Genomic DNA, 14,011 nt, shown 5'->3' with positions numbered 1-14,011 from the left:
GTGGTGGGATTCAAATATGTGAACAACCAGTTTTTTGTGTGGATGCCACTTTCGGAAGTCCATTCTGGGCCTGGGCAACAAAAAATTAGTTACCAGTTCTGCCAGAGTAGTGAGAACTGGCTGAATCCCACCACTGGTTGAACTGTGAGGTCCTTTGTGCTCTCTGAGCTTTATTGTTGTCTTACAGATGTTTCATTACCCAACTATTTAACATCAGCAGTGCTAGAAAGGAAGGTTTGCTCTCTGTTTATATTCAGATGGTATATATTTTGTATATGGAAGATGATTTTGGGCCAGTCATTCTCTCTTAGCCCTAGAAAAATGACAATGGTGAACCACTACCAAAAATATTGACAATAAAACTAAATGGGCTTCTCTGTGTACTTACCACATGTCATACCTAACTTGAAGGAACACACAAACAAAATTATGTGCTGATTTGCAGTGTAAATTTATCATAATCAGAAACTGTGCCAACATTTCAGGTATGTTGGCAGGGATTTCCCCTGCTTATGTTTTATATTTACATTTGAGTCTTTGAATACTTTCAACAGCTCTTGTTCTCTTTAAATATCTGTCCAGGGAATGGTTATATTGCCATTCTGCTTCCCAGCAGTACAATCCTCTAGCATTATGGTTCAAAGCTACTGGAAACTTCTACATTCTTCTTCCTGTTTGAGGTTAGAATGAAATGAAGGAAAATACATTTTGTGACTTTTGTATTTGCTTATATGTGACAAAGGAGCTATTAAGAAATTAACAAAAATACATCTTCAAAGACCAAAAATATTCCATTATTATATTGCATATGCAGTTCTGCTTTCAAATACCAATTTCATCCATCAATCTGATCTTGGCAAGTTAATTTTATTTGGATGCAGCCTCCAAGAGAGCAGGTATTATATGTAGTAGAATGCCACAACACTTCTTTTTAGACAGGTCCTAAAAAAAATCTAATAATGTTCAGTGTAATTGGAACTGACCTAATTTGAATTTAAATTCTTGTCACCACAACTTGGGGTGATGTCCCGGAAAATAGTATTATGAATGTTTTTTATATTTCTACAGTTGTGGACTAAATCCAAACTATATGCCAAATAAAATATATGCCTAGCACTGTGTTGGCTTTTTTGGCAGCTGCAGCACATTGCTGGCTTATATTTGAGTGATTGTCCACTAGGACTCCAAGATCCCTCTCACAGTTGCTATTATTGTTTATTAATTGGCAGGCTATAAATCATCCTGTGCAATGATTGTTATTGACCACTAGAAGTTCTGTGCAATTGATTTTATCTCTATTGGAATGAACCTTAAAGGATTTGAACATGAGGAGATTACCTGTTAAGTAGCGGGTTCTTTGGCCCAGGAATGAAGACGAGGTAACTGAGTACAGGGAAATTCATAGTTTATTTCATGCAGAAACTGTACTGAGCAAATGGCTGCAACTAGCCACAATATACAGTCTAGCCCCTAGGTGGCAGCCAATAGGTTTGAAGCAACCATTGCCGCTTAGGGGTAGCCAATTGCAGCACAGGAGACTTATACTCTGGGTTGCTGGAGAGCTGTTAGCTGCTCCAGCAACCCATGTGGTATTACTAATGAGGCCAGTACATAACACCCCTCTCCTCTTAGATCAGACAATATTAACACAAGTTAGTCTCAATGCAATTATCAAGACTCATTATCAAAACACACTAAAATAAAAGTAATAGAAAAAAACCCATATAGGTTACAACGTTATTAAACAATGTCTGAATGAATAGGCTTCATGGATAGCACACTTAGACCATTACAACATAGCACTAGTTTCTGTAGTATAGTGGCAACAGCAATTCAACAATATTATAGCTCTTTATTTTACAACGTAATCAGCAAGATATGAAGGAGGCTTGTGTGCCCTAGTGGAACGTCTTGGAGTTCCAATCACTTTGTGGCCTACCAGCTTACCCAGTGGCCTGGGTAGACTTGTGTCCCTTTGTGCTCCTGAGTCAAGGGGATTAGACGCTCTCTGGCTGGCCTCTCCAGGTTGGCCCACCCAAGAGTCAGACTGATCAGCAGAGTAGGCGCAGCAGTTGCTGAAGTTCAGATGGCTTGCTCCTTCAGGGGATCCATGTTGCATTCCAGGACTCCCCACTTCTCCCTCTGGTTCTACCTCAGTTATGAAGGAAAAGTCCTAAGAGTCCATGTGAGGACTGGCTTGGCCGCAAGTTTGAGGACCTTGGAAGGGACTTATGATGCAGTCCTCACTTAGTGGCCATTCTGGAAACCGTTTCCTGAGCTGATCAATGTGTCGTCTGACAACTCGCCCTCCCTCCAACCCCACTTCATAAGATAGGGGTCCAGATGTTTTGGTAATTTGACCAGGAACCCACAGATTCCCATAACCATAGTTCCTGGCCCAAACCCAATTGCCCATGTACAGCCCCTGTGGGGATTTTGGTCGAGAGGCTTCTGCTGCCACTCTATCTGGATGCAACCTGTCCAGTTTATTGATCAATCGCCTCCCCCAATGTAGTTCTGCAGGACTTTTGCCTGTAGCAGTGCAGGGCTTAGAATGCTGGCAGAGTAGAAAATCTGCCAATCTGTGATGCCAGTCACCTGTTACAATGCACTTGAGCAATTCCTTCATAGTCCTCACCATGCATTCAGCTTGACCATTAGAAGAGGGATGAAAAGGTGCAGACATTGCATGTCTGATGAGATTACCTCTAAGGAAGGCCTGAAATTCAGCAGCAGTGAATTGGGCCCCATTGTCTGAAACTAAGACATCTGGCAGCCCATGTGTGGCAGAGTTTTCCCAGCATCTGGATGGTCCTAGCAGTAGTCATGTTAGGAACTGGAATTACTTCCAGCCAATTGGACTGGCTATCCACTACTATAAGGAAGAGCTGTCCCTGAAAGGGCCCAGCGTAGTCTATGTGAATCCTAGACCAGGGAGTGTGCATTTCCTCCCACCTGTGAACTGGAGCCTGTGGCATTTCAGGCCTAGATTACGGGCATGTATAACAACCATGTACTTGTGCCTCAATGTCCTTATCAAGGCCAGGCCACCAAAGGTAGCTTATAGCTAAAGCTTTCATTCTGACAATCCCTGGATGGCCGTCATGTAATGAGTGTAAAACCCTGTCTCTTAGGGAAGTAGGAATTATGACTCTGTTTCCCCATAAAATGCACCCCTTGTGGCAGATAACTCATGCCTTCTGACAAAATAGTGCTGAAATTCAGAACCTGGGCTTTTATCAAGAACCTGGGCTTTTATCAAACCACCCTGTGTATACCCATGACAACACTCTACTAAGTGTTTTATCTGTGGCAGTTTCAGCAGTAATGTCCCCCACATGGAGGGAAATTCAGGCATGTCCTGTATGGACAGTATTCTGGCAGCCAGAGCTGGATCTGGTTCCATTAGAGGTGGAGTGGTAGTCTGCTGAGGCCATCAACATGGCCCATTTCTTTGCCCGGTTTGCGAATCAATTTAAAAGTGTATGCAGATAGAAAAATAGACCATCTCAGCATTCTTGGAGAAAGTATGTGGGGGGTTTGTTTGTCTGTTGTGAAAAGTCCCAACAGAGGTTTGTGGTCTGTATAGACTATGAAGTCCCTGCCATATAAATAGTCATGGAATTTTTTTATTCCAGCAACGATGGCTAGGGCCTCTTTGTCAATCTGAGCATAGTTGCACTCAGCAGAGGACAATGTCCTTGAGTAAAATTTTATAGGAACCTGTGTTCCATTTTTTTCTACGTGACTTAAAACTGCCCCCACCCCATAGGGAGATGCATCACATGCAAGACATACTGATTTAGACTCTTTGTAGTGAGTTACAGTGGACTTTTCTGATAATAGTGCTTTTAAGTCCTGGAAACTTTTTCATGTAAGTTAGTCCATTTCAATGGAGCTTTCTTATCTAGAAGCCTGTGGAGGGGCTCTGCTAGTGCGGCCTTATGAGATAGAAATGTGTGATAAAAATTTAGGAGGCCCAAGAATGCTTGTAGCTCTCCCTTTGATTTGGGCCTAGGAGCCATTTTAATGGCCTTCACTTTAGAATCAGCAAGGTGAATGCCGTTAGCATCAATTCGGAAACCCAGGAATTCTGTTGAAGGAACACCAATACTACACTTGCTCTTTTTTAATTTGAGGCCTGCTTCACAAAGTCTCTGAGAAACAGCCCTAAGCCTACTGGCTAACACTTCTGGGAATTCCCCTACAATAAGAACATCATCAAAATAAGGACAGATGCCCTGAATACCCTTAAGTGTACGCTCCATGATTCCCTGGAAAATGCTCGGTGCAACACTGACTCCAAACTGTAAGTGTTTAACTTTGAAAGCCCCCCCCCTGTGAGTCACGATCATCTGAGCTGCAGCTGTGGCCTCATCAACTGGCAATTGCTGATAGACCTGTGCTAAATCAAGTTTAGCAAAAATAGTACCCCCTTGCAAGGAGGTTAAAATGTGGTTGAGCACTGGGACCAGGTAAGTGTGTTGCTTGAGGGCTTTATTTAGAGTGCATTTATAGTCAGCACAAATGCAATTTTTCCCATTGGCTTTAAGTGGAGTGACTATAGGAGTTTCCCACTCCCCACCATCAACAGGCTGTAACACGCCCTGTTCTACAAGTTTATCGATTTCTGAATCAATTTTATGTTTTAAGACAAAGGGGACCCTGCGAGGCTTAACCCTGATTGGAACTACATTGGGATCTATCTTAAATGAGATAGGCAGGCCTGTGTATGTTCCTAGGGCTGAATCAAAAACATCTGCATAGTCCTCACATACTGATGCGAGGTTTGCAGTTTATGTCCGGTTTATACCAGTAATCGGAACACCTAAGGCATCAAACCAATCAAGTCCAATGAGACTCGTTCTTTGGCCCCCTACTACAATGACATCTAGGTGCCCAAAAAAACCCTTAAATTTTATTGTCCAAGTGGCTTCTCCCTTAACTTTAACTTGAGCATTTTGAAAGTCAGTTAGGATTATATCTGAGGGCCTTAGTTTGGCCCAATTGTTACTGCGCCTACACACGAAGTTAAAAGTGTCTTGAGAAATAATTGAGACTGCAGAGCCAGAGTCCAATTCCATCTTACATGTAACTCCTTGTAGCTCTACCAAGAGCCTGAGTTTAGGTTTGAGGGGGTGTCGAGCCCCAGTGTGGCATATTTTTCTACAGCTTCTGAAAAACTCCACACTAACTGGACCCTGGGCCCCAGTAGCTCTCCTAGTCAGTTCTTCCAACTGGTGTCTTGGTGGCTGGTCTCTCTGGCTGGCTCTGCAAAGCACTGCAATGTGGCCTGTCCTTCCGCAAGCTCTGCACGTGGCTGAACAGAATCTGCAATCGGCGCAAAAATGGTTGCCACTGCACACCTTACATCTAGGTAAGAGATTCTCTCTCTGCTGGCTGTTTCGGTGTCATGCGTTGGGTTGCTTTTGGAGTCTGTTGATTTTGGGCTCTTCTTCCTTGGAAGATTCATGGGTGCATTTGGCGTGGACCGTTTCTTCAAACTTTGCCATTTTGGCAGGCTGTACTGTTTGAACTGCACCCCCGGTGGCTTCGGCGGCCATCACTTCATCTTGTGCTTCTGAAAACGTTAAGTTTGGTCTGGCAAAGAGTCTCTGCTGAAGCATTCTGTCCCATAGGCTGCAGACGAGCTGGTCTAGTAATCGTTCTTCTAAATTTGAAAATTTGCAAAGACGTGTGGCTTGCCTCAGGCTCGCTATGAATTTGGAAGCTAATTTGCCGGGTTGCTGCACTCTCTGGTCGAACTTGAACCACCAAGCCATTTCAGACATCTTGGGCTGGAAATGTCCGGTTAGCTTCTTTTTGAAGTCTGCGTAGGAGACCGCTTCAATCGGTGTTGGCGCAAAAAGGTTCTCGGCCAAATCAAAGGTTGCTGGGCTGCACACGCAGAGTAGAGTTGTAGCCTTCAGCCCTTCTTCCACGATCTGATTTGCCCTGAGTTAGTTCCCTACCTGGGACAAATAGCATGTCCATTCTTCCAGGTGCTTCACGTCGAATTCTTGAAGTCTCCCGACCTTCAGCATTCTGTCTTTGCTGGTTTTTGCGTTTCCTTCTGAATCCTGCTTCCCAGGCTCAGGGAATGAGTCCACTGAGCATGAGGTCGCTAGCGTAGCTTGCTAGCCGACCTTGAGAGGGGGGAGAAATGCCTTTTCCCTCTGGCATGCGCTGCCTGCCCCTTGTAGACTTCAGCTCTTTTTCAGTGAAGCAGGATCCCACCTTTGTCGCCAGTGTTAAGTAGTGGGTTATTTGGCGCAGGAATGAAGACAAGGTAACTGAGTACAGGGAAACTCATAGTTTATTTTGTGCAGAAACTGTACTGAGCAAATGGCTGCAACTAACCACAATATATAGTCTAGCCCCTAGGTGGCAGCCAATAGGTTTGAAGCAACCATTGCCACCTAGGGATAGCCAATTGTAGCACGAGAGACTTGTAGCGGTATTACTAATGAGCCCAGTACATAACATTACCTATGCCTGATGACTCCCATTACAACAGATGGTTCACATCTTCTTGCTCAATAGCAATTTTAGCATCTGTCAAAACTACAGAAACTCTCTGGGAGGATTGGGGGAGAGGTCTTGAGGCTTTTAGTATGAGGCCCTGTAGTTGTCAAGTCTGAGAGTGCATAAAGCATCCAAAATACTTTGTACGGGTAAATATCTCTCTGTAAATATCTCTCTGTATCATAGGAAATGAGAAGTCCAGCAGCAAAATTAGGTGGTAAAATAATAAAATCAAGATTTTCCTTGACAGATTAAAAAATTAATCTTATCTAACTAATGCTAGCATAGATATATTACTTCTCTAATATAAAATTTATTTTTGAGTTCAGTTTCTGTTTCTTTTCCTCCCTCTACCCAAAGCTTCAGGAACAAAATTGGGATGATTTGGACAATTCCAAACTTTTCTGGTCTAGTAGTTTTTCATAATAAAATGTTTCAGAACAATTGTTATTGTTTGGTCATTTACCTTGAATAAATTGGCTCAGTACCTATTTCAAATTATGGAAGTTATTCTGTTTTTTTCTGCACATAAGAGGATACAGCATGCATTCTTAATCTGTTTGTATATTTGTTGCTTGTAATTGGTGTTCTTTTTTATTGCTCAAGTTCACAGGCAAACATGGCATTTTGAAATGGACACACTTATAAATTATTTTAATAATTTACTATAGAGAAATACAAATAACCTTTTTTCTAAAAAAAAAATCAGATTGATAGTGGTCAGTGATGGGTGTAAATTCTTTCCAGAAAAGATACAGTCTATTAAATGCTTTAAAATACTGAATTTGATCACAAGAGAACCAGGGATGGGAAAGCCAGTTAAATATTAAGAGAACTTTCTTAAATATGTTTTCTCTTTGTACAACATTGGAGTACAAAGAACAGAACGATTTCTCATGGAGTAATTGTAACATTTACAAAGATTTTTCTGATTGCAAATATAGCCAACAAAGTGCTGAACATTTTATCTATCAATGTAAATAGCTTTCTTGTCATTAATACATGTGTGTATTTTATATATTTTTCACCTTCTTCCTTCCCCTAGTTAATACCCACGTTGAGCTGAGAATCCTTGAGAGGAAAAAGTGTGATGAAAAGTAATAGTTTGCACAGTACTTGTGTTGAGTCAACAGGCATGTGATGCTCAGCCTCTAAGATTCTCCATCATTAGATTAAGTTATCACAACTACTAAGATGATTGAGTGGATTTTGGCATCATAAGTGGTTTTAAGGACTTACATAATTCTGTATGCTTGCATAATAGAAGTTTGTTTTGTTTTGCTTTTCTTTATTCTTCTTACTCCTTTTTCTATGCTTAGAAAATATGAGAAAAGGGAAACAAAATTCTTAGCTGTCACTGAAGATCTTACCAATGGCAAACTAACACTGCTAAAGACAATTGAATGACTTATCTGTACTAGTCAGGTCCCCATTGTTTGTTGTAGGGACTCTGCGCTCTGGTTCACCATCAGTTCCATTTGAACTTTTGCTTCCAAAATAGTAAATCCAAAGTGAAAAGGATTCAATCATTTCTTCTCTTGGTACAATAAAGCTACCTTCTCCAGCTTGGGGTTCTCCAGAGCTCTTGAGGTTAAATTGCCTAGGATTCCAAGGAAGTGTGATCCAGTATATTTAGAGATCAGATTAAAGAAGTCAGTACACCCTTTTCCATGGATGTTAATGTGATTCTTGTAATTGTGTTTTTTAAATCTATATTTTCCCTCTAGATTATTGTTAAATATTACCATTAAAGCCATAAAATGAAAACAAAAACACATTAAACATACTGCATAAAGTTATACGCACAAGCTATTTATATCCTGGTTTGCAAAGTTCACTGATTTCTTTATTACTTCATATTTATTGAACCAAGGATTAAAAGAAAGTCAAGGAAAAAAGTAATAAAATATATAAGAAGGTCCTTAATTCTTTGCACCGTGCATTTAAATAAGTTTACATAAGATGAGAATTTTCCAGTTTAGCAAATGAATATCAGATGTGACCAAGGCATTAGCTGTTTACATTAAACTTGGCCAATAATAACAAGTGTAATCCTTTAAAAAAAATACCATTCTTCGTTGGACTGGCACCAAGATAAGACTCCTCTTTTATATGCAGTGCAAAATTTTCCTATATGTTTATGCTTGGACAAGATAAAACTGCTTGCAGTTTTCCAAAATTTACAGCTGTTTGTGCACTGCTATGAATATATAGCAATTCATGTGATGTCTCTTCCATATTAGAAATGGAATTAATGAGAAAGTGCTGTGGGCATGTGGTTCATATCAGCTTGGGAGCACCACCAAGTTCAATGGATTGCTGTCAGAATAGCTTAGTGAAGCCAGCCTCTGTCTGTTTCTGCTGCCTGTTACTCAATCTTTATAAAATTATAATGTTATTATAATAGAATATAGTGTGGTTGCATCAGCATAACTTTTAGCAGTCAAAGGTGAGGGGAAAGGGAGGACATCAGTCTCAAGTTCAGCTTTCAACATTTACTACTTTTTGAAATTAAAAATATTCTCCATAATTTTGCTTTAATTCTTGCTTTTTAGTGCAATAGAGCTATTTTTTCTCAATTTGAAGAATCATTCTGGGGCATTCTATAACTAGAGAATCCAAACATTACCCATATTTTGATACTTTATCGCGAGGACTGTTGAGATACTTATTTTGTTCAGGTTTTGTTGTGTACTATATAGTAGAATGGATTTTTTTCCCCAAATGCATATTAATAAGCTGTAACCTCATCCTTGCTTACCTGACTTTAAATTGATTTTCAGGACAATATTATACAGCGAAGTTCATACATATTTAGATATACTTACCATGCTATTCTTTTCAGAGTAAGCATTGTTTTGGGGAGTGCAGAAAAAGAAAAATAAGGCAAAGAAATTAAATGTGTGATATAACAAAATGAAAAGGAAGCAGAACTGAAACTGCTTCATACCAATATGATTAACTGTATTTCTTAAACAGTCCTTGAACATTATCCCTTCTTTCTACCATGTCTACACAGCTTTACTAAGTGCCTTTTATTCTTTATTCTCCATTCTGGTTTTTCAGGATCCAATCTTCCTCATACATCCACAACTTTCTCAATCACCTTGCTGTCAATCAAAACTTCCATAGGATTCTACTTCCTTCATACACTGTTGTGTGTAAAGGTTTATGCACCATTTGTCAAGCTGTACCTTTCAATGAACCCATAAAAGAACAATAGCTGACCTCTACATAGTACAGGTAGTCCTCGACTTACAACAGTTCATTTAGTGGCCAAAGTTACAACGACATTGAAAACAGTGACTTATGACCATTTTTCACACCTACAACCATTACAGCATCCCCATAGTGATGTGATTTATATGCAGATGCTTGATAACTGACTCTTTACGATGGTTGCTGTGTCCCAGGGTCATGTGATCACCTTTTGCAACCTTCTGACAAACAAAGTCAATGCGGGAACCTGATTCACTTAGCAATCGTGTTACTAATTTAACAACTGCAGTGATTCAGTTAACAAATGTGGCAAGAAAAGTCCTAAAATGAGGCAAAACTCACTTAACAAATTTCTCACTTAGCAACATAAATTTTGGGCTCCATTTTTGTTGTAAGTAGAGGGCTACCTGTACTATTAAATGTGACATCTTTCAGCAAAATTACTATTTATGAGAAGTGGTATACAGTTTTGAAGTGATTTCATTTAGGAACAAATCTCCAGATCCATTTTCCTGCAAAGCTTTCTGGTTCAGAAACTGCTTCTCAACACGAGAAGGATGAACCTAAATGTGCAACCCAGCTGCCCCAGCCCTCCAATCCTGAGGTTATTCTTGGCACATTTGTTGGAATGCAAGAATAGGTTCTTGGAGATGCATAGTTTTCAAAGATTGCAAAAAAAAAACTATTCATACACAGGATAAGAACCATTTGAATGTCAAATTTATTTTTCATGCATTTGGTCTGATATTTGTAACGTGCAGACTAGCCCGCAGAAATCATCTTTGCTCCAAGTATCCCAATTATCTCTCTGAACAAACACAGTGAATCAGAAATAGCTAAATCAGATGTGTATGTCCACTGCCGCCTGTTTGCTCGATATGCAAATTGGAGTGGATTCTTGGGGATTACATTTGGCTTTCTGTGTGTAGGGGGGGAAAAAACAACAAAAGACCGACATTTACTGTCTGAAACAGACAGAGAAAGAAGAAGAAAAGAAAAGAAGCTGTATTTGCAGCTTAATTTTCTTTCTCTAACCACTTGGAATAACAGAGTGTAGAAAAACTGAAAATAAAGCTCATCATCTTGGAAAACCCAAATAGAAAGATTTAAGAAGGACTTTTCCCCCACAAAATCAAGAATGTGCACTCCCCCACCCCACCCTGCACAAATACATGAAGTGGAAGTCCGAGGAGACTCCTGCTCATAAAAGAAACTAGATGAGAAAGGTAAAGGTAGTGACGAAGCTTCGGATTTTTGATCAGCTACACCTCTCTAGCAGTGAGCTGTCTTTTAGAAAGCTGCTGACGGAGCTTTGGCACTTGATCATCTCCAACTGCTGATTAACACAGCACTGTTTTATATTTAACTCTGACCAGAGCGGGAGGAGTTGGGGGTGGGGTTGTGCTGCTTATAAGGCAAATAGAAGCAGCTACAAAGTTCTTCTACATGCCGTTTCCTCTTTCTTGTCTCCTGAACCGATTCCTGCTTTACCAATCATCTTCCTTTGGAAAAAAAAAATCAAACTTCTTTTTTTGTCAACTGTCTGAGAACTGAGGGTAGGGAGAGAGGAGAGAGGCAAGCAAAAGCAGATGAGAAGGAAAGAGGAAGAGACAACTTATTAAATACATTGGAGTCCGTTCAGCCAAAGAGAGAGAAGAGAGCAAGCAAGCAACCACACTATTGCTTAATGTGTCTGTTTTAAGTTTGGTAAGCATAGTGGGAGATGCAAGGAATGGGCATTGAAGATAACTCATCCAAAATGCATTGCATGAAAGGCAAGCACGTGGCCATCATTTGTGGAGTGGTAATTGTGGTGGGCTTAATTTTGGGACTCGGATTAGGTTTAGGATTAGATACTGAGGCCTGCAATCCTCCAGAAGTCAATGGGCAAGTGTCAACAAATTCACCCATATCCAATACTCCAGATGTCACAAATCCTTCAGGGAGCAGTGTTTTTTGCAGTGCCAAAAATGATGAAAATGGACCCTGGACAGATTTCAGGCTGCCCAACTATGTTCACCCAGTTCATTACGACTTACACTTGACTCCTGAGATGGAAGCCGAGGTGTACACCGGAATGGTAAATATCTCCATCAGGTTGGAAGAACAGACAACCAAGCATTTGTGGCTTCACCTGAGAGAAACAAAGATTACGGAAATGCCTCAGCTCAGGACATTCTCTGGCCAGATCATTGAGATAAAGCGTTGCTTTGGATATGAGCCACAAGAATATGTGGTGATAGAGGCAGAAGAAGACTTACGTCCTAGCAACTATTTCCTGAGTATGAAGTTCAAAGGCTATTTGAATGGTTCCCTGGTTGGATTTTATAGTACAACCTATGGAGAGAATGGAAAGATCAAGTAAATCTCTTTTAACATTTTTTGCACTGTTATTTTTTCACAAGGCTATTCTCTCTTTCTCTCTCCATCTTACACCTTTTTTTCCTCACCACAGAACTGTGGTCTTTCATATACTGTGGTCTTTCATATACTGTGTGTATATATAGGTCTTGGTAGGTAGGTAGATCTTGGCATATTCGGGTCTTTTCCCGTGTAAGATTGAGAGTGTCTTGGCGACATTTCGATGAGGTCCCACTCGTCATCTTCAGGCTGGTGTCTACGGCTTTGTGCTTGTGCGAGCAAAGACGCACAATCTTACACGGGAAAAGACCTGAATACACGCCAAGACCTACATACCTATACCCGTGAAAATCTACGATATATATATATATATATATATATATATATATATATATATATATATATATATATATATATGTATATATATAATATTAAGGAACGCGACAACGGGATAATGATAGCTACAACACGGAGATGGTCTGGGAATATGGTTTATTTTTGCTTATGAATTTACCACATATTTACAAAGGCAAGAAAATAAACACATATCTCTTGTGCTTTTGTTCTATAAAGTTCTTTATCTTATTCTTAATTTTACTTTTATATTGTTAGGCAGAATGTTCCAGGACAGGAAACATATGTCTGGTAGTTTAATTTAAATTACTATGATATTAGAAGTGAAATTCATTATTTATACAATGATGGCCTTATTTTTGTAGATAATACATCCAGGAAGCCTTGCGTTGTTGTTGTTGTTTTCTTTTAATGCACAATTTCTTCCCTTTGTTGCCTATAAAGTATCTTGATGCATAATGGTTTGGTAATAACATGGCAGCATCCAGATTAAGAGTTGACTACTGTTAGACATGTAGAAATGTTATCAGTGGAATGTTATCTAGTGGAAGGCTAGATAGGAATCTGGTTGTTGCTTCTCATCCTCCTAATCACAACTTCAAAGGGCAGCTGTTTTTGAAACAGGACTTTGGGAGTAGGGGTGTCCATTGGTTGTAACACATGATCTCAGACTGAGAAATCTCAGCATCTCAGTCCATATACGGAAATCCTTTTTGTTATTGGTTTTAAAATAATAACAGAAAGAAAAAGAAAAGGAACAACATAAAAAAACATTTATGATAGAAATACATATATATTGTGACAGAGAAAAAATACATAAAAGTGCTTTCTAAAAAAAGTAAACAATGCCACAAGAAAAAGGAAAAAAACATAATATGATATATCATAACAGCAAACAGTTATGATTCTATAAAGATAGTCTTCAAGTTACAACAATTGAGTCCAAAATTTATGTTGCTAAATGAAATATTTGTTAAGTGTGTTTTGCCCCATTTTACACAGTCGTTAAGTCAATCACTGCAGTTAGTAATGCAGTTGTTAAGTGAATCTGGCTTCCCCATTGACTTTGCTTATCTGAAGGTAATAAGAGGTAATCATATGACCCTGGGACACTGCAACTGTCATAAATATGAGTCGGCTGATAGGCATCTGAATTTTGATCATGTGACTATAGAGATGATGCAATGGTTGTCAGCCTGAAAAATGATCATAAGTCACTTTTTTCAGTACTGTTGTAACTTTGAATGGTCACTAAATGAACTGTTGTAAGTTGAGGACTACATGTCCTTATGTAGTACAAATATCACTCAAGTATACACATATTTCTAATACATTTATATAACTATCATGTTTTAACCTAGTATATTTTGTAAAAATGAGTCCCATGTTTTATTATATTTGTCTAGGCAAGTCTTATAGGTACTCCATTCATAGGTGTCAAAAGCAATCAGGTCTTCAGTCCATTGGGCGTATGGGGCCATCTTTCCAATGCTGCAGTAGCAGTCTTTTGGGCACAATAAGGCTACAGGAAATCCATTTAAAATCCATTTTC

At 39.5% G+C, this 14,011-nt stretch overlaps 1 protein-coding gene across 1 annotated transcript in view; it reads left to right on the top strand.

Annotated features, from left to right (window-relative positions):
- The first annotated feature begins 11,200 nt into the window (after nucleotides 1-11,200).
- Nucleotides 11,201-14,011, top strand: part of ENPEP (glutamyl aminopeptidase) — a 46,237-nt gene continuing 43,426 nt past the window's right edge. The window contains exon 1 of the mRNA XM_083367551.1: nucleotides 11,201-12,105. Coding sequence (XP_083223677.1) covers nucleotides 11,468-12,105 — 638 coding nt within the window. The 5' untranslated portion in view covers nucleotides 11,201-11,467. The remainder of the gene's footprint in view (nucleotides 12,106-14,011) is intronic.

This window comes from Vipera ursinii, assembly GCF_947247035.1.
Source record: "Vipera ursinii genome assembly, chromosome: 7".
NCBI classification, from domain to species: domain Eukaryota; kingdom Metazoa; phylum Chordata; class Lepidosauria; order Squamata; family Viperidae; genus Vipera; species Vipera ursinii.
This window is presented reverse-complemented; position numbering and strand designations above follow the sequence as displayed.